At 43.2% G+C, this 25,241-nt stretch overlaps 1 protein-coding gene across 8 annotated transcripts in view; it reads right to left on the reverse strand.

Annotated features, from left to right (window-relative positions):
• Nucleotides 1-25,241, reverse strand: part of INPP4A (inositol polyphosphate-4-phosphatase type I A) — a 122,593-nt gene that overhangs the window by 58,578 nt on the left and 38,774 nt on the right. For all 8 annotated transcript variants that reach the window (XM_032226339.1, XM_032226340.1, XM_032226342.1 and 5 more), the window contains exons 3-11: nucleotides 12,321-12,389; nucleotides 11,377-11,574; nucleotides 10,179-10,223; nucleotides 9,347-9,465; nucleotides 9,125-9,241; nucleotides 7,911-7,990; nucleotides 6,636-6,747; nucleotides 6,060-6,150; nucleotides 4,591-4,738 (exon numbers count right to left, since the gene is read on the reverse strand). In XM_032226339.1, coding sequence (XP_032082230.1) covers nucleotides 4,591-4,738; nucleotides 6,060-6,150; nucleotides 6,636-6,747; nucleotides 7,911-7,990; nucleotides 9,125-9,241; nucleotides 9,347-9,465; nucleotides 10,179-10,223; nucleotides 11,377-11,482 — 818 coding nt within the window. In that variant the 5' untranslated portion in view covers nucleotides 11,483-11,574; nucleotides 12,321-12,389. The remainder of the gene's footprint in view (nucleotides 1-4,590; nucleotides 4,739-6,059; nucleotides 6,151-6,635; nucleotides 6,748-7,910; nucleotides 7,991-9,124; nucleotides 9,242-9,346; nucleotides 9,466-10,178; nucleotides 10,224-11,376; nucleotides 11,575-12,320; nucleotides 12,390-25,241) is intronic.

Here is a 25,241-nt window from a genome sequence, read left to right on the forward strand (position 1 = left end):
TTCAGTATATAAAACTATCTGGATATCAGAGCACTCTTAGCAAGGAGTTAAGCTAGGAGCCACATCTTCCAGAAGACTCAATGCAGCTGCTTTGAAAGCTGTTCCCAGCTACTTCTGCATACATGTGCATGCACAGGGAACACCTCTGCTGGGATGGCACACAGAATAAAGCAGCTCTGTGAAGTGACTCATGAGAAATCCAGGGAAATCCAAAGTAGCAATTGTTCTGTCCCCCCTTCTCAGCTCGTTAACAAACGGCAGGCAGACAAACTTAAAAGGAACTCTCTTTATCAGTCCTCAGCTCAAACTGGCTGCGAGCCCAAAATAAACAGAAATAAAGTCTCTTTCAAGCAGATAACAGAATACAAAACAACCCTTACAAGCAATGCACTTCTCCAAGTGTAGCCTTGAATCAGGGTTACAGAAAACAAAGCACTTCTCCAAGTGTATCTTACATAAACCACGACTGATGATCAATCAATGTTAAACGAACCAAGGAACGTTGACTCCTGCAACCAGGGCGTGGCACCATCCGTCCTTTTATCCCCAGAACACGCCACTCATGAGCCCCAGCTGCAGTGTTAATCTTGTATCCTGAAAAGACTCACAGAAGACATCTGCTGAGTCACAACACTATCCCCCACCGCAGGGCCCATTCCCCGGGTTCTGATGGTCTGGATGCAGTAGGAATGACGTGACCACAAGATGACCCGCCCCCATTTCACTTGGTGCCTTTTTCATGAGTCCCAAACCTCTGGAGGCATGTTTCCTTCCGCCCTTCACGGCGTCAACATCCCATCCAGGGTCCTTCACCCTCTGCAAGGTCGACCCACCAGCCCCCCTACTGTCGGAGGTTGACGGCAGCTCTAACCGCTTCAGCCGAGCCTTAACACCCTGTCCAGGCTCCTTCACCCTCTGCAAGGCCGACCCACCAGCCCCCCTATTGTCGGAGGTTGCTAACAGCTGCGGCCGAGCCCTAACACCCTGTCCTGGGTCCTTCACCCTCTGCAAGGCTGACCCACCAGCCCCCGTACTGTCGGAGGTTGACGGCAGCTCTACTAGCTCCGGCCGAGCCCTAACACCCTGTCCAGAGTCCTCCACCTCCTCCAAGGCCAACTCATATGCCCCCTCACCACCGGAGTCTGGCGGCAGCTCCACCGACTCCTGCCGAGCCACCACGCAATCCCCTCCCGCAGAGCCCTTCCCCAGGTTCCGACGATCAGGGTGCGGCCCAGAAGGGGTGGTGGCGGTCTCCACGGAAGACGGTCCAAGACACTGGTGCCCCACCAGGAACCTAGAAACAAAGTCCAGTGCTGCGGGGACCGGAGTCGACAATGGTTGGAATCTTGGTGGAGTTCTCCTTGCAGACCTGGCCCATTGGCACTGGGCACATGACTTCATGCACCTCCGCACATCATTTTTCAGATGGGGCCACCAAAATTGACGGCAGGCCAGGCGCAACGTCCAAACAAACCCCCAATGTCTTGATGCAGACGCGCAATGAATCTGCAAGAGCACCCGTCGAAGGATGTGCCCTGCGGGAACATAGAGCCAGCCCCGACACTTCAAAAGATCCCCCTTCAAAGTCCATGGGGACGCCGGCCCCACTTCCGCCTTTCGTCGCTCTACCCAGTCATCACCCCGCTGCGCATCCCGTACCAGAGACTGCATGCTCACGGAATGACAAACGGCAGAGCAGGCTGCAACGGGTAGAACAGTCCGAGGTGGAAGCGAGTTCGCAGGGTCAGAGTTCTCTACTTTACTCGGCAGGGCATCCGCCCTGGGACTCCCCACCCCCTGAACGCACGCTACCTTGTGCGAACGGGGTATCACGGCCGCACAAACGTGCTGGTTGTCTGACATGATAGTGCATTGCTGGGGGACGGCTGCAGTCCGCGCAACCCTTCTGTTCTTCTTGGGGCAGCTCCCTGCTAAGTGTCCAAGATCCCCACAGTAGAAACACAATCCCTCCGCATGTCGTCTGTCCATCTCTGTCTGTGACACTCAAGATCTGACAGCACCCAACTCCATGGGCTCCTCCCAGTCCATTGCAGTCCCTTGCTGAACCAGCATGCTGGTGGTCTCCTGGAATACACGGTGAGGCTTTCGCCTCTGCAGCCGAGCGTCTATCCGGAGGCCCAGGTGGACCAACGCGTTGAACATCGGTGGCCTGTCCGCTAGTTCATCCTGCAAGGCCTCAGACAATCCATCCTGGAACGTGTCCATTAGAGCTGGTTCATTCCACATGGAATCCTGGCTACGTAGCCTGAATTCAGTCACATAGTCCTGCAATGAACCACTCCCCTGCTGCAGTGATTTCAGATGTCTAGCAGATGTTTCCCCCTTGATAGGATCTTCAAACATCTGTTTGAAGTACTGGCAAAAGCCCTGGAAGTCATCCAACAAAGGACTCTGCTGAACTAACAAGGGGGTGGCCCAACGGGCAGCTGTGTATGAGAGCAAACTGATAATGAATCCCACTTTCGTCTGGTCAGTGGGAAAGTCCTCTGCTCTCAAACTCAGGAACAGCTGGCATTGTCCCAGAAACGCGGCAAATATGGCCAGACTCCCATCATATTTATCTGGCATGGCTACTGGGCACTTCCTCCTTGGCTGAGGGGGGGGGTTGCAGCTCTCTGCAACTGTTGAATTTGGTCTGACAACATCACGATTTGTTGTGCCATTAGTCTATTTTCAGCCATCAACTGCTCCATAATTACGGAAATGAAGGCTTGTCAGGCAGGAGTCAATCTGTTCTGTCCCCCCTTCTCAGCTCGTTAACAAACGGCAGGCAGACAAACTTAAAAGGAACTCTCTTTATCAGTCCTCAGCTCAAACTGGCTGCGAGCCCAAAATAAACAGAAATAAAGTCTCTTTCAAGCAGATAACAGAATACAAAACAACTCTTACAAGCAATGCACTTCTCCAAGTGTAGCCTTGAATCAGGGTTACAGGAAACAAAGCACTTCTCCAAGTGTATCTTACATAAACCACGACTGATGATCAATCAATGTTAAACAAACCAAGGAACGTTGACTCCTGCAACCAGGGCATGGCCCATCCGTCCTTTTATCCCCAGAACACGCCACTCATGAGCCCCAGCTGCAGTGTTAATCTTGCATCCTGAAAGACTCACAGAAGACATCTGCTGAGTCACAACAGCAATACCAAGCAGTTGTTTCATTAAGGTGGATTGGTGCATTCTACAGAACTGCTCTTTGGAAAGCTCTACTACTCTATACATAACATGAAACAAATCCTGTGAAGTGTTACTGTACAGTACTCTAGTACTTTGATGAGGCTGGTGTGTTTTGAACACTTCTTTAACCAGTATCTGTTTTGCTTTTTTTTTATTTAAAATTGCTATTTGTTTATATTAACAAATGAAAATCAGCCAATAAATACTTGCTGCGTTTCAGAATTTGATCGTATAAATTTAAAACAACAATGATAAGTAAACTTATAAATAAATACAAAACTTTACATCATGTGTTTTGGGGTGGTGGAGTAATTTCAAAGCAGTCAAAGCAAATTCCAGAGGAAACTGAAGGCAAACAAAAATTATATGCTTCTCCCATGAAGCCATTACACAAAAATAATTGTTAATAGTCATTTTATATAGTGATTTCCCCCCTATAAATAGTTTTCTAAAACCAGCCTTGAATCAGAAGCTCAAGCAAGAAAAACTCAGCATGTAGGTAAATGGAGGACAAATTGCCCCCATACGAGTGCCAGTGTACACCTATGATAACTGAAACAACAGATATTTGCCTAAACAACAGCAGCAGCTGCATAGTCTGGAAGAGTACATCACACATCCTATTCTTTCTTTTTTTTTTTCATTTATTTCACAACATTTTACAGCATGCTTATTCCTAGAGGACATTGGTTGGGAGACAAATAACAAATCAAACAATTTTCAAATAACAGCATTAATGATGACTAGCTTTGACTTGGTGAGATTTAATCCAGTCTTGTTTTTCACTCACTGACTCCAGGTACCAGTTTTACAGCATCTTTGACTCAGCTTGATGAGATAATATAAAACATCTCCACATTGATAACCTGGATCATAACTCTGAACTCTGAATCATAATGGTTTCCCCAGTCAGTCTCATGAATGTATGAATTAACATGGAGAAACAAGAACACTAAAATATTCAACACTCAAGTTTACAAGGACTCAAAACGTGATTCCCATGACTATGGATTGTTAGTCACCATTGAGGAAAGAATGGAACAATCACAGAATGGTGCTCCCAGTTTACAACCCTGAAAACAATCCGAAGGATACCAAGGTCAATGGTATCAACGGTATTAAACACCATTAAAAGCTCCAATACTACTCCCAACAAAGTTCCATCAAATGTAAATCAACCAAAGCGATCAATGCCTTTTCTACCCTGTAACACTATAGAACAAACAAGTAATTGTGCTGCATTATTTTCCAGCCTACCAATTATTTACAAAGAAATAAAAGAAAGGTGTCAGCTAATCACTATAAGCAGTGTGCAAAGCTGAACTGTTTGCCTTAATATTGCATTTCCTCGTTAGCATCAACAGTTAAAACTTTATTGCAATGACTTTTACCTTGCAGCATCTTCCTCTAGCAGCAATTTCACAAATTGCCTGGGAATGTGTAAAGAGAGCACACTCTCTCCCATTTGCTCCAAAATCCTCAGATGGTTGCCATCAGTGGTAGGAAAACGATACATCCGACAAATGGCACCTCCAAACACTAAAATATTAAAACATTTAAATAAGTACTTCATTGCAATTAGGCCATGCAAGCTCCATTCCCCTAACACATTAATTTAACAAACCGTTTAGAGACGCTAGAAACCGTTAACCTTGAAATGCTAAAAAACCTACTTAGCACATCCAAGCATATTAAAAGCATAGCTTATAAGGTACACTCCTCTCAACAAAAAGCAGAAACAGAAAGTTGAGTTTTGATACAATATGCGCAAAAGTTGACATTGAAAAGATTGTTAAGTATTGTATGACCATACAAATGAATATTTAGACTGCAATATTCAGGTCTTCCTAGTTTTTCAGCGTAATGCATTTAGTGATGAGACAAAAGATAGACTTATGGACTGTTCTTGTTTGAAGAACAGTTCTTTTCACTCTGCCATCCATGCACCTGCCTTTGATACCACAGGCCCTGTATGTTTCAACTTAAAAGGAAGACACAACAGAAAGATTGGACAACTAAAATCAGAACCTATGCTGGAAACAGTTACTATGTAAAGAGAACACAGGCTAATGAGCATTCACAATATGTGAATGCCTTTTTAATCACATAATATTTAAGACAGAAACATCAGTGGTGCTAAGCTTTAAATAATCCTACAAGCATATTAGAGGCTTCTGATCAGTTTCTTTCAGCTTGCAAATTCTTTTGCATCCTCATGGCCTCCTAAAGATCATGGCTTAGATTCAAAACAACACAAAGCTTACAGCCAACTCCCCCTCCCTCTGAAAAAAAGCCAACAGATCTCTTATGCATAGACAGATGTACAGTAGATCAATGCCGTATTTTCATCTGCATTGCAATCTAGGCCAACTACTTCTGGTGAAGTGACCTCTGCCATCCTCCCCCGCCCTTAATCTAAGAGATTTCAGTGAAATCCTGGAAAAATATTTTTACTTAGAATAAAAGAGAACAATGATTTAATCATTTCTGCACATAGATGACTGACTGACCATAATGCAGATGTAGACGTGTCCAAATGCTTTTATATAGTTAAATCTGTGATGTAGCACAATTTTAAAGATTTGAAAAACATAAAATAATGCAACGGAGCTTTTCCTCTTCAGTATTTATTCACTCTTTTCCATTCACTCTTAAGTCAGCTCCGATCAATCCCCCTAATACTGATGATGTTAATATTCATTGGATCTTTTCTCTCCACAAAGCCAAATGGAAGAATCCTTTGTCTGATCAATCTGATTACATAAACACTGACATAATATATGGAAGAACAGGCATGACAATGGACTAGAAAAAGACAAATTAAGATGCAGAATACCCATCCATTCAAGAAGCTATTTACCAGATTTTAATAGTGCATCTTTTCGTAATGAAGCATATTTGGATCGGATTCCTAAGGACTCTGTCAAACTTTCATCAACTGGTAGCACAGTCTGAAAAAAAGCAGGAAAACTTATTAATTACAAATACAGAGTAATCAAGCATCATCATTTGTAAGGGCTTCTCAAACTGAAGGAGCACCCTAGAAATTCAGAAACTTGACAAACAACAGATTCCTATAAGCGGAGTTGCAAAGCGCCCCAACCAAGATACCTCAATTCCTAAGATATATTGTATTTGTCTGAGAGGAAAACAACAGTTCTTTTTTTTTAAAAAAATCATCACTAATTTACTTCTAGCATGAAAAAGATGTCTTAGATTTATTGATAACACATTAAAGAAAGCAAGTAAGCTTTTTCCTCATTTTCACTTTTGCAGTTGAGATGGTAGTTTATACAGGTCTCTTCCTTTTAGATACATAACATAATATTTTTATCCAACAAAGGCTGAACTGCTTTAGGGAAAAAAAATGACTCTGAGGAATGGTGTGGGAAGAATAAGAAGAGTTAGATATATGACAGAAAGACAGCCAACTCACCCTTCCATTAATAGTATCAGGAGATCTGGTCACAGGAGGCCTTTCGTCTGTGTTTTCTTCCATTTGCCATCCTATGGCTGTAATGTTCCCGACACGGTCATTTTCAGCAGATCTACAATGTACAAATTACATGGGATAAATCAATCAAGGTCTATGAGATACAACAGTGACCCTTTCATGAAGAGAGATACAATTGTGCAAAATGGCAAAATTGGATTCACTCTGGCCTCCAAATTCTGTTGTTTATAAAAATGTTATTTCTTGAATGGGATTTTATTCTCAGTGAAAACAAGTCTAATCCCAAATTTCAGACTCATAATTTTGTCAGTGGTAAAGCATACTAAAAAAAGTTGAGTGCACACCCTTTTATTCTTCAGTCTAAGCCACATAATATCTTTTGGAAATAAACAATAATAAACAGATATAGTAAATAAACTATAAACATGTATAGTATAGGTCTTTACCTGGCTCAATAGTAGAAAATACTCAATAGTATTTTCTCATTATGAACTGGGAAATTTTTAATATGGAAACAAAACATTCAAGTAAGAGTTTTAGGAATAAAATGAACAAAATGGGCCTCTTTAAAACAGAAAATATTTAGGACTTAAAATAATTTTAAAGAAACAGTATCTTCACACTCAAAAAGGAAAGGCAATGTGTCAAATATAACCAATAAATTATAGGATTGTATCCTTTAGAACAGGGGTCAGGTATGATGGTCCTTTTATGACTTGGGGAATTCAACTCCCAGAATTCCTGAACCAGAAAGGGGGCATTATATCCTACCTTTGCTTTAGAATGAGGGTATATATAATGAATATTTATACATTACAGACATAATGGTGGAAGACAAATATTGTATAGCAAACTGAAGAGGTCAAATGTAATTGATGTGTGGAAAACCTAAGATTAATCATGGATGATTAAGTCCAAAAATTGGGAAAAACAGAGAAATCCGGAATTACAGGAAGATTGGGATTTGGTAAATTCAGTGATGCAGGAAATAGAGCAATCAATTTTTGGGAAGAGAATATTCACAATATTCAGAAAAGCTTCCCTTTCATCTGTTTCCAAAACTAACCCAAACTCTAGTGAGAGATTGCTCCAGAGGTTAGTGTTACTACAGAGAGACAATTGTCTTAAAGCATAAACCTTTGGTTTTGATCTGAGTTTTAAAAATGAATTAAACCGAACTAGCATGCAATTAAAAAGCCTGACTTTCTTCAATTAGCATACAGATTATTTTCATATGAAACAAGACTAAATACTAACCTTAGTGTTAAGTGCAGCCTATGACTTTTCTCCTTAAGTAGATCCTGTACAGCAAATATCACAGAACCCAATAAATACATCTGAAGAAAAAGAACAAAAACAGTTCAGTAATAAATTATTACCATTTTTAATTCCAGTTTTGAAAGGCCATTAATATTTCATGTAAAACTAAGTCAAAAATTTGATAGAACAATCCCTTTCTCTCTCAGTTCTCACTCAATTCAGAAACCATGCATCATAGAACCCAGTAATTATAATTCAGAAGCTAAATGATGAGTTAAGGGCCCAAGCATTTAACATAGCTAATAGGTATGTAATGTTGTATGTAATAGGTATCTACCATATAATACATAATAGGCTTTCATTTTCCATTTTTATAGTAAATACATGACTCCGTAATCCAGTTACCTCTTGTTTATGTGTTGCTAACCAATGCAAATTCTATCAATTCATATTTAAAATGGCTTGTTTTTGACTGCCTCCATATTAAGATTATACATCTATAATATAAACATTGTTTAACTATATCATGGGTGTCAAACTTGCAGCATCACATTGCTATCACATGACATATTGAGACATTTTCCTCCTGCGGTGGGCATGGCCTACCCATGATGCATCTGGCCTGGGCCGCCAGTTTGACATCCCTGATGTATATAAACATGAAAGAGGGAAAACTTTTTTTTCTTTACTTTATGGGGATAATTTATGAAAACAAGAAGAGGAAAGAACCACTAAATGTCCATCATAATTATTTTTTAGAATTCAGATCCAAAGATTCATTTCCTCCCTGCCACAGCAAGGAAATCTTTGGTTCCATTTTAAAATAATCCACCAACTATATACTATGTTTAATTATATAGCATACTACCATCCTTTTTTACTCAATAGATAATAAGCAGGGACATTTAAGATTCATTAACAAGGTAGGGTTGCAGATTTCCTTTTCACACCTGCAAAACCCAAAGAAAATGCCAACCCAGCATTAGAAATGCAGCTGGGGTGATTTTCACTTAATAAATATACAGTATGGCTCAATTGAATTTGTATGTATTTTTGAGCAAGGCATGTAATATGTTTCATATTTAATATAATCTTCAAAATCAGGCTCAGACTGTTATATTTATAATAACTATAATAATGCCATGGCCTCCAGGATCAAAAGCATGCAAGCTTTGGTTCAGATGTGCAGCAATAAGATATTTTAAACTTACAGTTCCCTGAGATCTATCTTTTACATCGTATATAGAAAGCTTAATTTGTGTCATCTGATTAATAAGAGAGTCTTGAAAAAAGGCAATGCTACTTAGAAAGATGGGATTATTTGTGCCCTGTAATGGAAACAAAAATATATGTATATCAAAAATTAGTAGAGACAAATTGGTACCAGTTGAATTTAATCAGGTTACTGATGTGGCAAACACAATACAACCTACCTCAATAATTTCTGTTTGAGCATGCTTTGTCCAGAATGCTTGAGGTGGTGTAGTTACACTCACTGCTACAAAACAATTTGGCTTCCTATCTAGTGATGGAGTTAACAGTTCACTGCAAGCTGTGGAAAATCAATAGCACTGTTTGTACACAATGAAGGAACTGAATTTCACAAATAGAATACAAGAAATGAAAAATTGTCACTTGCTAAATACAAAACAATCATAATTGCTGCCATTCTGATACACGTTATACCACAAAACACTAGGCTTCTGTCTGAAATAAAGAACAAGTGAAAAGAAGAGAGAGAAAAATAGAAGATACTGATTATGGAAACAATAGTGTGAAAAATGCTTATCAATTAAAGTTTAATTATAACTTAAAGTTGGATAATTTTCAAGGATTAATGAGAAAAAACAGAATTAGTGTCGGCTGTATATTCAGATGACATATTTCACACAAAGGTGTAGAATGGAAGATTGATCAAAAGTGGTAGTGTGTAGAAACAGATTATTAGAATAACAAGCTGCCCAGTTTGTATTAATTTTGATACATTTCTGACATATTTTACACTGCTCTTGCTATTTAATGTTTTAATTTAACAGGCAGTTTTCCTAGAAGGGTGATATATTTAAAATAAATTACCAAAATTAATCCAAAATGATAAATCAGAAAGTGCTGGGGAAGGTAGCTCTAAGTGTGATAGGATCTTGTAAAACACATTTTTCTATAACCAACCATTAAACTGTACATAAACTAACCCCTATATAAGCAGCAAGTATAAAGATAGTATTTTCAAATGAGTGAGGAAAAACATATTATGAAATTACTTACCTAAACTAAATTCTAAGATTGGCTCATCTGGATCTTGAATGTTTCCTGTAAAGCACAAAGGTTAGCAAAATTGTGTGCTGCTTTTGGAAAACCCAAATTATTTTTCAGAAAGACTGAAAAGATCCAATAGAATCAAAAGAAATAAAATAAATTGATCATACATTATGAATTTGCCCTCCCCAGATTCCTAGAAAGCCTCGAGGCTGGGGAGGGCGAAAAATGCGTGCCAAAATAATTCTGAAAGTGACTCTAGACTTTCAGAATTATTTTGGCACGCATTTTTCGCCCTCCCCAGCGTCGAGGCTTTCTAGGAATCTGGGGAGGGCAAAAACCGCCTCCATCTCCCCCTCCCCACAAGGCCCCCCAGAGGTTTCAGGAGCTTCCTTGAAGCCTCCGGAGTGCGAAAAACCGGCCCTACGAGCAAACTGGAAGTTTGGGAATGGACTTCCAGTTTGCAGTATGGCCGTTTTTTGCCCTTCACAGACTTCAGGGAAGCCTCCGGAGGGTGAAAAATGGCCCTACAGACAAACCATACGTGACTTCCTGTTTGGTCGTATGGCTGGGTTTTGCCTCTGGAACCTTCAGGAAAGCCTCCTGAAGGCAAAAAACGGCACTACGGCCAAACCTGAAGTGACTTCCGGTTTGGCCATAGGACTGTTTTTCGCCCTCCAGAGCCTTCTGAAGGGCGAAAAATGTCTCTACGAGTAAACTGGAAGTCTGAACTTCCAGTTTGCCCGTAGGGCCGGTTTTTCATGCTCCGGAAGCTTCAAAAGAAGGCCGAAGTCAGCATGCGTGCTGGAGCTGACAGGGCAACACCTCATGTGCCCTAACAAATGGCTCTGTGTGCCACTTGTGGCACACGTGCCATAGGTTCACCATCACGGACCTATACTATATATGTTTATAGTTTATTTACTAAACCTGTTTATTGTCTAAATGTAGAACCTTACTTTTTCACCATAAAATTTCATTTTCATGGTCAGACCCAATGTCCAAGTCTGTCAAGATCCTTCTGTATCTTAAGCCTATCGTCTGTAGTGTTGCTGTTCATGCTAGCTTGGTATCATCCACATATATGATGAGTTCCACTTCTATCCCCTCATCTAAATCATTGATGAATATATTGAAGAGTACTGGGCCTAAGACAGAGTGTTAATAATTAATACTAGAAAAGCACAGGTAGGGAACAGATAATCACCTGTCAAGGATAAACCTGACATATCAGAGGCAACATCAACAGTAGAGGCCCGCTGCACTACACGGGATTTTGAATTATGTCGGGGGCTGAGATCTTTCACTGACATGTTGTCATGAGGAAGCCACTTCTTTATACTGCTTGAAGCATCCAAAGAGAACAGAGATTTGGTCTTTTTGCAGCCCTTATGATGTTAGCATGCTAAAATTAAATAAATAAATAAAGTAAAGCGCAAGTGAAATTTGATTTCACACGACAATCATTTTAATGCTTATTTTACCATTCAATTAATTAAATAAATAATGATAATATTAACCCTTTGCTGGTGATGTTAACAGTATACCATTAGCTTTAATAGACATTAACTTTTAAGTCAATAAAGAAAACATGAGAAATAAAACATGAATCTCAAAGTTGCTCTATCACAAACATAAGTACCCTAGCCATAAATTGAGCCAACTGAGCTCTGTGACAGGAATCCTAAATAACTTAATATTGATCTCTTTTTGCAACCAAAGGTAAGACTAACCACAACCTGCTTGAATTTACATGCCATGAAGAACTGGAACCAATCTAATGAAAGTGATCACAGGAGAAGAAAAGAGAAACACACAAGATTATCTTGCTTTCCCAATTGTATATTGTATTTTATTTTGATGCCAGAATTAAGCTGATTCAAAATTGTACGTAATGTCTCCATGACTTTGTTTTTAATCTATGATCTGTGACAGCTGGAAAAATAATAGCTCAGCTCAAAATGCAGTAGGACTTCAGTTCAAAATGTTGAAGCAAGTGAACAAAATTCTCCACAACAACTGGAGTTCTGAATATTAAGACCTATCAGGATGATCTTGTTTTGATATGGTACATAAAGAAATGTTTCCAGAGTTTCAGAGCATGCTGTTCCATATAGTATATGTGACTTTGTACGCTATATTTATACTTACAGGAGGGCTATTGTCCTCTTCGATGTGAGCATGGTATTGCATTTGTTAAAGGCCAATTTATTTTCCCATCTGAAAAAAAGCCCATATTTAGTTATTCAATAAAGCATGCAAAGTGGAGATTGATTTTAAAATCCACATTTTTCTTTGACCTTTTTAAAAATCTTTAGCCTCTTTTACTGGCATGTTAACTATTGCAGGTCTTTGTTTCAGTTTCAGATGGAGGCCATCAGCAGTCTTGCGCTTAGAATTTACCAACTTTACTCTAAATGTATTTTAAGACAGAAAGAAAGCAACTAATTACATTATGCAAGTTCTTCCTTCACTTCCTTTCTTCACTAGCAAAACTATCACTGCTGATTTATGTTATTTACCCATCCTCAAGATGTATGAAAACTATACAGTCATGACATTTGCTATTCTAGAGAGCATGAGCAGCCTGCAAAGTATCTGAGCTGTTGCTAGTACTGCACTTTTCTGGACAGAGAACTTTGAAGTTGTTCCTAGGATCTATTGGAGCCATTCTCCCAGTTTAGGAGTCACAGCTTCAAGTGATCCTACTACCACTTGGGACCACTTTCTCTCTAGCTCCTCCTTCAGGCCCCTGGTATTTCTGCAGCTTTTAATATTCCTCCTTTAATATTCCAAGCGATGTCGCTTTCACTTGGCACCACCTATTATCACTGATGTCTTCTGGTGCTTGTCTATTACTACGAAACGTGTCTATGTGTGTTATATAACATCATCTACCTAGTTTCAGAGATTAATGCTCTCTCTGGGAATCCACATATATAAAATCGATTCTTCAACTCAAGTTAATTTCAGCTATAAATAGAATGCTTAAGAAAATCAGTAGTGCCTGGCAAATTCTGTTTTTCTTATTCATCCCTTCTATGTTTCAACACACACTGTCTTGGCTACAGCATTTTAAATAAGCTATTGGGATATTTTTAGATTTTGGGGAGAGATCCTAGGAAAAAGATACTGTGATTTGAAATCCTTTAATAGAAATAGTCTGGCTTTACTCATACAAGAAAAATAAACTTCAGAAGTCTGAAGAAACTGGTTTATCATTTATTTTTCACAAGTCATGCGGTCATATATACAGCCCTTTTGATCCCATTTTATTTTACTTGCTGTGAGGATAGCTATGTGTCTTCTGCCTAACACAGTCTGCTTGCTTAGTTTAAGATGCTTGACTTCCAAGCTACACAGCAAGGTGGACGTCCAACTTCAGATGACAGATTCAATGTTGCTTAAGTCAGTTCCATCCAAAAACACTAGTAAAGGCTCTTCCACATTATTGTGCACAGTTTGTGAATACGACAAGAAGAATTTTGGTTTATCATTCTTTGCAGATATAGCTACCATGTTCTCTCTCTCTAACACAATATCCTATGGATTTCTTCCAAACTGGAAGATATAAGAAGCAACTTAAAGTTTGCTTTCATATGAATTTTTAAATGTGAATGTAAGATTGGTAGTACATAATGTGTTTTGCACATGTGCTGCATATTTTATTGGTGGATTTTTATCTATTAATTCATTTTTAGAACCCTCTTGACAAAGGAATATTATTTCAAAATATTTTTAACTGGCACTTTAGAATCCCTCCCTTACTCTTTTCCCTAGTTTTAGGGCTAATCCCTCCTCTTTTTCCCCCCTGGGGCACCTTCTGAGCAATGCCAATGAGTGTTGTAATGAGCAATATGCTCCTTATTCCCAAGCCTATGCTATTTTGGGAACTTTTTAAATATTTGCCCTTTTTTTTTCCTGATCCCCACCATATACCATATATAGGAGTGCTACCGAAGCTTTGCTTAAAACATTGAAAGCCCTTGTCAAACAACTTTTTTTTTTTCCTGACTCTTTTGTCCCTTATTTAAAACTGCACTCAGATAAGGTGTTCCTATATCCATTTTTAGTGGAAGCAAGTAAGACTTTTGTGACGCAGTTATTATGGTATCTGACTAGCAAAACTATCTCTTGTATATGTTACATGCTCTTAACTCCCACAGCTTCAACCTTAAACTCTGTCTATCCTGGACCTCACCCGATTCCTAAGAGGTCCGTAAAGGAGCACACCAGCGTGCCTTCCATCCACTCATTTCCCTCGTTCATGTCCATGTTTATACTTACAACCGTTATCTTGTACATGTTTAACAAACTAAATAAAATTAAATAAGAATAAATTAAACCCATGAGTTGCTAAAATTAGCAAGTTTCACTCACACTTTCTCACATACACAAACACACACAGAGCGAGATGAAAAAATTCAGTGTGTCCCACCCCAAAACTAAATATTAATGATGTGGCATAAGCATATTTCTTCCCCACCTTCCCATCCCAGTTGTATAAACTTTCAACCTGTGAAGAGATTCTGTGTCCCAAGCATGCTAGTCTCCCTTGTTAGACAATGCCTTCATGCAGCCTTTTAATGCAAGGATGGTTATTATTGGCTAAAATGAATCCCTTACAGTAAAAAGAAACATTTTCTTCAGAAACACAACTCTCTTCTTTGGAATGATTTTGATCTCTTGGTTATTTTTATAGCAAGCTAAGATGTCATACTGGCACACTAGTGTTTGCTTTCCTCTAATAATTGGCCCAAGGAGGAATGCTTAGAAAGTAGCATGCATAGGAAGGAAGGAAGGACGGAAAAACACTGTCCTGTTTTAAGGGATTCAGCTTGTTAAATCAACCAAGCAATGATTTCTATCATGCCCACCAGCATCACAATGAGGTGTCTTGGTGGCAAGGATTTAGGATAATTTTTATTCTACATTTCTAAAGATAATCTGAGATATCAAAAGACTCAGAGATTGTAGATGGCCGATTCAAATCTTTTGAAATTTTTAACACTGCTAGCTAGGACCACAATGAGTTATTTCAAATGCATTTAATTTTTTGGGTAACATTGCACAATAGACACCAAAGATCAGAGGTGAAATCATTCACGATCCTTTCTTCGAGTTAATATAAAACAAATAACAATTTATAAAATAAACCATAAATTTATTAAAGATCTGCATGGTAACACTGTTTCATCATCAGCAAAAGTTGAGTCTCTTTTAAGTCACACTGACTCCTTTGGACTTCATAGGCACATGGGCAGTAATGCAAAAGTGGTTTGCCACTGCCTTCTAGCCTAAGGTGACCAGACGTCCCGCTTTTGGCGGGACACCCCCGCCTTTTGATGCATATTCCCGCGTCCCGCCCGCTTTTTAAAAAGGCACGCTTTTTTTGGCGCTGGCAGCTCCCGCCCATCAGCTGCTGGGCTGGCTCATCGTTTCGTTCTATGCTACCTACAAATTTAAGCCAGCCCAGCCTGCCGCTCACTAATTTGATTGGCTGGACTCCAGCCAATCAGTGAGCTGGCCAACCAGCTCACTGATTGGCTGGACTCCTTAGCTGAGGACGCATGCGCGAGTTCTCCATTTTATTTCGTCTTTCTTTCTTGTTGGGGTTGCAGCTGCTGCGCTTACTCACTGGTGGTGAGTATGTTTTGTATTGTCTAATTAATTTGGTACCGTGGGAATCGGGAGGCGCTGGGGGGAGGAGACGTTGCTGGTCGCCGCGTGCTCCCTCGCTCGCGGCGGAGGAGGGGAAAGCAGCCCGGCGTTGCTGGTCGCCGCGTGCTCCCTCGCTCGCGGCTGAGGAGGGGGAAGCAGCCCGGCGTTGCTCGCGGAGGAGGAGGAGGAGGGGTGGAAGGCAAGCAGCCCGGCGTTGCGTTGCTCGCGGAGGAGGAGGAGGAGGGGGGAAGGCAAGCAGCCCAGCGTTGCACGCGGCGGAGGAGGAAGCAGCCCGGCGTCGCTGCTCGCCGCGCGCTCCCTCGCTCGCGGCCAGGCTTTGGTGCTGCCTTTCCCGCTCTGTGCGTGCTGCCCAGACCAGACCTCTCTTCCTTCCGTGGAGTCCGTTCGTGAATCCATGGGATTCGCCGCGGAAGGAAGAGATATCGGGGGAGCGGCGCCGCCAGCAGAGAACGTCCCCTCGCTTCTGGGCCTCCCCGCTGCTGTCCCAATCTCTCTTCCTTCCGTGGAGTCCGTTCGTGAATCCATGGGATTCGCCGCGGAAGGAAGAGAGGTCGGGGGAGCGGCGCCACCAGCAGAGAACGTCCCCTCGCTTCTGGGCCTCCGAGAGCGTGGACGCAGCGGCAGCTGCCCGCAGACAACTTCCACGCGCTTCCGGGGCTCCTGTCGCTCGGCAGAAGCTCCTGAAGCGTGTGGAAGTTGTCTGCGGGGCAGCTGCCAGCGCACCCACCTCTCCTCCTGCCTCTTCGTGCATGGGATCGCTGCCTCCGAGAGCGTGGGAGCGGCCGCGAGGAGTCCGTTCGTGCAGCGCCCCAACCTCTCCTCCTGCCTCTTCGTGTATGGGATCGCTGCCTCCGAGAGCGTGGGAGCGGCCGCGAGGAGTCCGTTCGTGCAGCGCCCCAACCTCTCCTCCTGCCTCTTCGTGTATGGGATCGCTGCCTCCGAGAGCGTGGGAGCGGCCGCGAGGAGTCCGTTCGTGCAGCGCCCCAACCTCTCCTCCTGCCTCTTCGTGAATGGGATCGCCGCCTCCGAGAGCATGGGCGCAGCGGCTGCCGCCCGCACAGAACGTCGTGCGGGGGTCCCGCCGCCCGGAAAGTTATGGAAAGTTATCTGCGGGCGGCGTCCGTTCGTGATTGGGATCGATCGCCGGGGCAGCCTCTCGCTTCCGGAACTTCCTCTCTCACTTCCGGGGGTCCCGCCGCCCGGCATAAGCCCCTGAACCGCCGCGGAATCCGTTCGTGAATCAAAATGGATCCGCGCGGCAGGAGGAGAGGTTGGGGCGCTGCCAGCTGCCCGCAGACAATTTTCTCTCGCTTTCGGGGGTCCCGCCGCCTGGCAAAAGCCCCTGAATCGCTTGGAAGTTATCTGCTGGCGGCGTCCGTTCGTGATTGGGATCCATCGCCGCCTCCGAGAGGGTATACAGAACACTATTTACCTAAATGTGCATATATATACAGTTTAGTATTTTAGCATTTATTTTTGAAAAAAATCAAACTCCTAAATCATGGTGTATAGCTTATTGCTCCTATCTTGGACATATTTTTTCTGATCAAACATTTGTGTTTACTGGGGTGGTGCATAAAGCTGAAAAGAGTTATTGTTTGTAATTTTTCTACATTATTTTGCTGTTAAAGAAGAGTTTTCTTCTTGGGGATAGATATTGATGGAGATTTCTTGTGCCATTAGGAATTGTTGCAAAGAAAAGATAAAGAATCTTATGGTGTGATATTGGTGAATTTTTTTAAAAAATAGTCTGTGTTGTCTTTCTGTCCCAAATAGTTAAATATAATTTCATTATGAACATCTGCAGGGTTTATGGGATTCCCATAATATGGGAGATTCATGCCTTTGTAGGTCATATTTGCCCATTTGTGGTTTTCTGTCTCATCTGTGAAATTCACAACCTTTTATTTGTTATGTTCTGAATTTTTCTCTTTTTAGAAAGTGATAAGAAATCTACCTGCAATTTAATCTTGACCAGGCATCCTGACTTTTAAGAAGTCACTGACATGCCAGTTTTAAAATTGTTTTTTTTCTTGATAGTTAAGGTCAAAAATTTAAACTTGCTGTCACAACTTTGAGCAGGGTGTGAGATTGTTGATGTCCATTTTACTGTCTTTCAATAACTGTATAATGTTCCAATCAAGCCTCAAATTAAGATGTTACCAACTAGTATGTGAACTACTGGAAAGATTGTGTGCCTATAGAGTTAAGAGTAAGAGTTTCATTTCATGCATCAGAAGGCTGTATAGTGTAGAGAGAAAAATATGTTCAAAACATTACAGTTGTATGTGTTAGCCGCCTGAATCTATATTACTGTCTTTGTTTTAAAAAATTTCTCTCAGGATCCCAAAATGGTATTTGTTTGTATGGGTTATATTTATCAATATGTATTGCATTAAATATTGAAATCTAAGTATTCACTGCTACTGTGGATTCTCACAATTGTTTGATGGGATTTCAACATAGGCTGGCAAATTTGAATTTTGAGTACCCTTGATTGGGTCTGACCCTCTGGACTCCAAGGAGAGATTTTAAGAAACACTGATTTCTTTTGCCAGGTAATATGTAATAGGTTGCCACTGCAAGTGTATTTGAAAAAGGGCGTTGGTACTTACCTGATACGCCTCTTCTCATAGTGGGGGGAGGAGTATCCAGAATGGGTTGACCTTATCCTCTCATGATTGGTTTGAGTCAGATAAGCTCTTTGGGCTCCGCCCCCTGGAAGTGAGCCTGCCCAGTTTTATGACGAAGAGCTCTCTCCGACTCGTTGCCTCATTCGCTCCAGACTCTTGATTCAGGTTTTTTTTTTTTTTTTTTTTGCTTTTATTGTCTTCAACATCAATAATTAAATAACAATATAAACAATGAACATAACACTTAGTTGTACAAACATAGTCAGGGAGGGACTGGATACTCCTCCCCCCACTATGAGAAGAGGCGTATCAGGTAAGTACCAACGCCCTTTCTCCATAGTGAGGGGGGAGGAGTATCCAGAATGGGACGTACCAAAGCCTGCACGTCCCTAGGGAGGGAGATCCCTGAGGCCATATGTCCCCCACTCAGGCCTGTTGAGGCACGGGTCCAGCCCTGTGAACCGCCTGCAACACCCTGCGGCCGAACGAGGCCTCTGCCGAGGCAAAGGAGTCCAACTTATAGTTCCTAACAAAGGGAGAGGGGGAAGCCCACGTGGCTGCCCTGCAGATTTCGGCCAGGGATGCTTGTGTGGCCCAGGCCGTGGATGTGGCTGCACTCCGTGTGGAGTGGGCTGTGATATGATTTGGTGTCTGTAACCCCTGCGATTGGTAAGCAGTGGCAATGCAGGTTCGCAGCCACCTGCCGATAGTGGTGGAAGTTACCTTATTACCCAGGGATCCTGGTTGGAAGGAGACAAACAGGGCTTCGGATTTCCTGTTTGGTCTGGTTCTCCTGAGGTAAACCCTCAGAGCCCTCCTAACGTCCAGAGTGTGCCACTTCCTCTCCAATGGGTGAGAAGGGTCTGGACAGAAGATGGGCAAAATCAGTTCCTGGGCTCGATGGAAGCAGGAGCACACCTTGGGAATGAAGGATGGATCCAGCCGTAACACCACCCTATCTTGGTGGAAGACACAGAGATCCTCCCTGGTGGACAGCGCCTGTAGTTCGGATATCCGCCTGGCGGAAGTGATGGCCACCAGGAAAGCCACCTTCAGGGTCAGGAACTTAAGGGAAACTGTTTGTAATGGCTCAAATGGGGCGCCCGTTAGAGCGTCCAATACCCTGTGTAAATCCCAGGAAGGGTACCTGTGTACCGTGGGTGGTCTGAGGTTGGAGGCCCCCTTAAGGAATTGCCTGACCATGGGGTGGTGTGTCAGGCTCTGATTTCTGCCACAGAGGAGAACTGATGAGATGGCTGAGACCTGTCTCCTAATTGTGTTAGGAGCTACCCCTCTATCCAGGCCCGCCTGGAGGAAGTCCAGAACCTGAGGCACCGTGGCCTGGATGGGGTTGAACCCCCGGGAGTTGCACCAAGAGTCAAAGGCCCGCCACGTGGAGCCATAGATGCGCTCTGTGGAGGGCCTGCGGGCGGCCTGGATAGTCCTTATCACCCTGGGGGAGAAGAGGTCTTTCCTCAGGATGCTCCGCTCCACCGCCAAGCGGTCAACTGGCTGCAGCTTCCGCTCCAAGTTGTCCCCTTGGTCCGGTTGAGCCAGCCGGCTCTGATGAACCCACCCCTGCTGTATGTTCTGCCCTCAGCGAATATTGTCTAAATTCATAGGCTATCTGAGGTGCTTCTGCGATCTCTCATAGTCGGGCATCCCATTCTGAGTTTGTGGTGGGTTCTGGCATGGGGACCAGCCTGTCTGACCCTTTTTTTTCCCCCGGCCATAAGGGTGCTATGATTCTATGGCTAGGATTAGCGCAGAGATATTCAGAATGTAAACACAGACGGAGTTTAATGGGCGGCCACTAGAGTGTGTGTAGAGATGGAGTGAGGGGAGCTAAGGCTCACAATAAAGGCCTGCCACAAAGGTAAATTAATAATAATAACAACAAGAACCACAACCACAATAATAATAATGAAATAGAATAAAATACCAAAGGGGGCATCTGCCCGCCTGATAAAACCAAGAAAGATTAAGGAAAAGATTGGTCCCTTGCTGGGAGAAGTGGCCCGAAGGTGACAAGCAGCAGGGGTAAGCCGAACTATTTAACTCGTGCTTGGCATCTGTCTTTACCCGAAGGGATAAACAATCCAACCTATCAAGAACAGCATCCAAAATTCAGATTAGGAACCCAAGATGAGATAGGGAAGAAATGGTAGCCTGTCTATCTTAGGCAAGGTCCAATTCCCAGGACCGGGTGGGTTACACCCAGGGGTCTGAAGGAGCTGGCGGACAAATTCTCCAAACAACTGAAACTATATCTATCAGAGATCCTGGAGTACTGGAGAACCACTATAGAATTGCTGATGTGATTCCCCCCCTTCAGAAAGGAAGAAAAACCGTCTCAAGAGCCCAAGGCCAACATGGGTTTGTCAAAAACACCTCATACCAGACTGGCCATATTAGATTACGGTGACAACCCTAGTGGACCATAGGAATGCCATTGATATAGTTAACTTGGACTTCAGCAAGTCCTGATAAGGTAGACCATAACCTACTATTAGATAAAGTAGAAGAATGTGGGTTAGACCTAGTCCCCCCAGGTGCCTTGGTAACTGGTGCACCCACCTGTACTCCTCAGTGGAACTGCCTCTTCATGGAGGGAAGAGTGCAGGGAGTCTCCCAAGGTTCAGTGTTGAGCCCAGTACTCTTCAACATCTTCATCAGTGATTTGAATGAGGGTGTTAGGTGTGTAAGCTAACATTTGGGATAGCAAAATATATGCCATGATAGTAGTACTGTTTCTTTAAGAACTGCTGTTATCTCAAGCGGTCATAAGGAGGAGTCGGAATGACTGTTAGCTCTCTGTTAACGGCTGATGGGGGGGGGTCATCAGGTTAGCAGATGACCCCCGGCTGGCCGGAATAGCCAACACTTCAGAATACAGGCTAAAGCTACAGAAGGATCTTGATACCCTTGAACATTGGGCACTACCTAGGAAAATGGGATTCAAGGAAGTAAGGTTCTACCTTTAGGCAATGAAGGTGAAGTGCACAGGTACAGGATACCTTGCTCCACAGTAGTAACTGTGAAGGGGATCTTGGGAGTCCTAGTGGACAACCCCTTTAATGTGAGTCAGCAGTGTGCAACAGCTGCCAGAAGAGCAACACAGTTTTTGGCATCATAAACAGAGGAATAGAATCAAGCTCCCGTGAAGTGTTAATCCCACTTTTTAAGGTCTTGGGAGGCCACACTTGGAATTCTGCACTCAGTTTGGTCCCCCTGATGTAGAAGAGATGTGGAGACTCTTAAGGAGAGTGCAGAGAAGGCAACAGGGGATCAGGGTACTGGAGACTAAAGCCTATGAAGAACGGTTGCAGGAACTGGGTAGGTCTAGTCTACTGGAAGGAAGGACTAGGGGAGACGTGATAGCAGTGTTCCAATATCTCTGGGGTTGCCACAGAGAAGAGGCTGCCTGACTATCCTCTAAGGCACTTGAGTGCAGAACAAGAAGCAATGGGTGGAAACTAAACAAGGAGAGAAGCAACTTAGAGCTGAGGAGAAATTTCATGACAGTTAGAACAATTAATCAGTGGAACAGCCTGCCTCCAGACATTGTGAGAGCCCCAACAGTTTTTAAGAAGCTGTTGGGTGGCAATGACAATAGCAATAGCAGTTAGATTTATATACCGCTTCATAGGGCTTTCAGCCCTCTCTAGGTGGTTTACAGAGTCAGCCTAATCAACCATAGGAAGCCATTTGTCTGAGATGGTATAGGATATCCTGCCTGGGCAGGGGATTGAGCTAGAAAGCCTGCAGGTTCCTTCCCATTCTGCTATTGTATTGCATAGTATTGTATTGTATTGCATTAGCCGTTTGCCTAGTCACCCCCACCCTTGGAAGGTCTTCAGTAACCTGATTGGGGGCTCCATTGGGAGCTGCACTTTAGCAGCTGGGCTGAATATTCTCCCCCCCCCCTGCGTTTTTCCAGGCTGCAGGGGGCTGCCGGCTTGGGATTAACAAAACAAAACACAGTTTTTGCTACTGGGGCCAGTAGGCCTCTCGCCCCTCCCGTTCTGTCTCCTAATTAAAGGAGAGCTTTCTTAAGGGGGAATCAAGAAATAGCCCTGACAAACACAGCTTGCCACGGATGCCGGTCAGCCTCTCGCCCCTCCCGCTATCTCCTAATTAAAGGAGAGTTTTCTTAAGGGGGAATCAAGAAATAGCCGTGACAAACACAGCTTGCTACGGATGCCGGTCAGCCTCTCGCCCCTCCCGCTGTCTCCTAATTAAAGGAGAGTTTTCTTAAGGGGGAATCAAGAAATAGCCATGACAAACACAGCTTGCTGCGGATGCCGGTCAGCCTCTCGCCCCTCCCGCTCTGTCTCCTAATTAAAGGAGAGTTTTCTTAAGGGGGAATCAAGAAATAGCCATGACAAACACAGCTTGTTACGGATGCCGGTCATTAAAGGAGAATGTTCTTATGGAGGAAGCCTTCTCCTGTTACTTGGCAGCCAGAAAGGTAGGGGGGGGGGTTCTTCCTGCAAGCCTTGTGCAGCTGCCTTTGTGATTCAACAAGGAAGTAGGCTTGGGGGGCGGTTGATCCACCACCTGCCTCTTTAACTCCTTGATAGGCCTCCTTCTGGCCCTTTGCTGCCTCCCTCGCTCTTGGCTAATGCCTCTGCGATCGTCTCTCACCTTTGTAGGTCTCCTCAAGTGGTGGTTGTTGTCCTGCCGGCCTCCTGAGCTGCTGGGGGCCGCCATCTTGGACCACGTGGCTTCAAGATGGCCCCCGGCTCCAAATTCAAAAGGCTCCTGTTTGCTGGAGCACATGGGAATGGCTTTTGCCTTTGCAGGCTTGCCATGCGGCTGCCGCTCATCTCCCGCAGCTGTTTTAGAGCCTTTCCGGCTCTCACCTTGTCCGCTGGTGATAGCTGCCAGCACAGATTTTCCTTTTTTAAAAACCCTCGTGGCTGAGGGGAGCGGAGGAGCGCTTCTGCTCCTGAGAAGCCTCTCATCAAGGGCTGCCTCTGGGAGGCATGTGTGCCCGGTTCTCCTGCTTGCCCGGCAACGGTCCTCACAGAGTGACTCCACCTCACTCAATGGCCAGGGCAGCATGCCGCCCCAGAGGGCTTGTGGCAATCCGGTCGTTGCAGGAGGAGGCTGTGTGCGATGAAGGGAGGCAGGGTTCGCCGGGTCCAAGTTTATTTTCTTTAATCCTTTGAAAATTACTGGAGGTCTGGAGAGGTGCAACCTTTCCCTTGATTGGGGTGAGTCAAATCTCCAGCTCTTACAAGCCTCAGCTGTTAGGGCTGCCTGCTAGAGGCTTCTGCCCGTCCTCCTGGTTAGGGCTGCCTGCTAGAGGCTTCTGCCCGTCCTCCTGGTTAGGGCTGCCTGCTAGAGGCTTTTGCCCTTCCTTCTGCTGCCCCGGCCAAGCTCCTCACTGAGAGTCTTCGGATGTCCTCAGTGTCCAGGGCAGCCTGCCGCCCCAGGGGGGCTAGTGGCAGTCCCAATTCTGCAGGAGGAGTGAAGCAGGGAGGCAAAACTCGACGGGTCCAAATGAATTTTCCTTTAGATCCTAGTAAATTCCTGGAGCTCTCGAATGAGCAACTTCTCATGATGGTTTTGAGTCAGAAAACTGGGCAGGCTCACTTCCAGGGGGCAGAGCCCAAAGAGCTTATCTGACTCAAACCAATCACGAGAGGATAAGGTCAACCCATTCTGGATACTCCTCCCCCCTCACTATGGAGAAAGATAGCTTACTCTATGGTGTTTTTTTTTTTATTTTTATACTGGAATTCTTCATGAAAAAATCCAAAAGGATTTACAAAAGAATAATAAAATATCTCTTCAAGAAAACAATAAAACTAACAGTGTCAGTGAAGATAATATAGAAAAGCAAGGCTAAGTGAGGAGTCTCGAGGAGGGGGAAAACATTTAGTGACCAAAGTTACAATGGCATTGAAAAAAGTGACTGATGACCATTTTTCACACTTAGCGACCGTTGCAGCATCCTCATGGTCACGTGATCAAAATTTTGTTTGGCAAAAAGGTCACCTGGGGTGACCTTTTGACAAAAAAAATTTTTTTTAATCAAGCCCCCCCCCCCCCCCCCCCCCGGTCAAGGGTGTCCCTCTTTTCCAATCTGAAAATCTGGTCACCTTATTCTAGCCTGTTCTTTTCGACTTCCTGGCCCATAGTCCTGGTCTTCTTATCTCCTATCCAAGGACCAATCCTGCTCAAAAGCCAAATCCAGACAAGGTAAATCAACTTAACTAAGATGGATTTGGATCTGAACAGATGGGGAGGCAAGACTGGACAATATAGTGCTGTACAGACTAGGTTTAACTTAGTATTTAAAAAACTGAGTATTAATGTTAAAATTAAAGCAAGTTATATAATTTTAATTGACTGACACAACCTTTTTCTCTATATAAAGAATTAAAATATAATTTAGATGTGGGATTTTTTCCTTCTCATTAATTTTACGTTTTGTTTCGATTTTTTTCAGGGCAGGTGTCCTTTTTCCTTTTTGCTTTTCTCCTCGGTGGTTTAATATATGATGTTTTTCCCCTCCTCCCACTTTATATTTTTTCATATAATAGATTAGGTTTCTTTTTTATAGTCTTTTATGCAATAGGAATATAGTTGTATAATTATATTGCTGTTTGATTACATAAAGAATGATAAATAATTACTGTTTTTAAATAAATATTAACTGCTAATATCTTAAATAAAAGTATGCTAAGCCAGATGCTAAGCCCTGCTGAAACAAATACTTAATAAAAGTACCTAATACAAATCAATA

The sequence above is a fragment of the Thamnophis elegans genome, chromosome 11 (genome assembly GCF_009769535.1).
Source record: "Thamnophis elegans isolate rThaEle1 chromosome 11, rThaEle1.pri, whole genome shotgun sequence".
Classification (NCBI taxonomy): domain Eukaryota; kingdom Metazoa; phylum Chordata; class Lepidosauria; order Squamata; family Colubridae; genus Thamnophis; species Thamnophis elegans.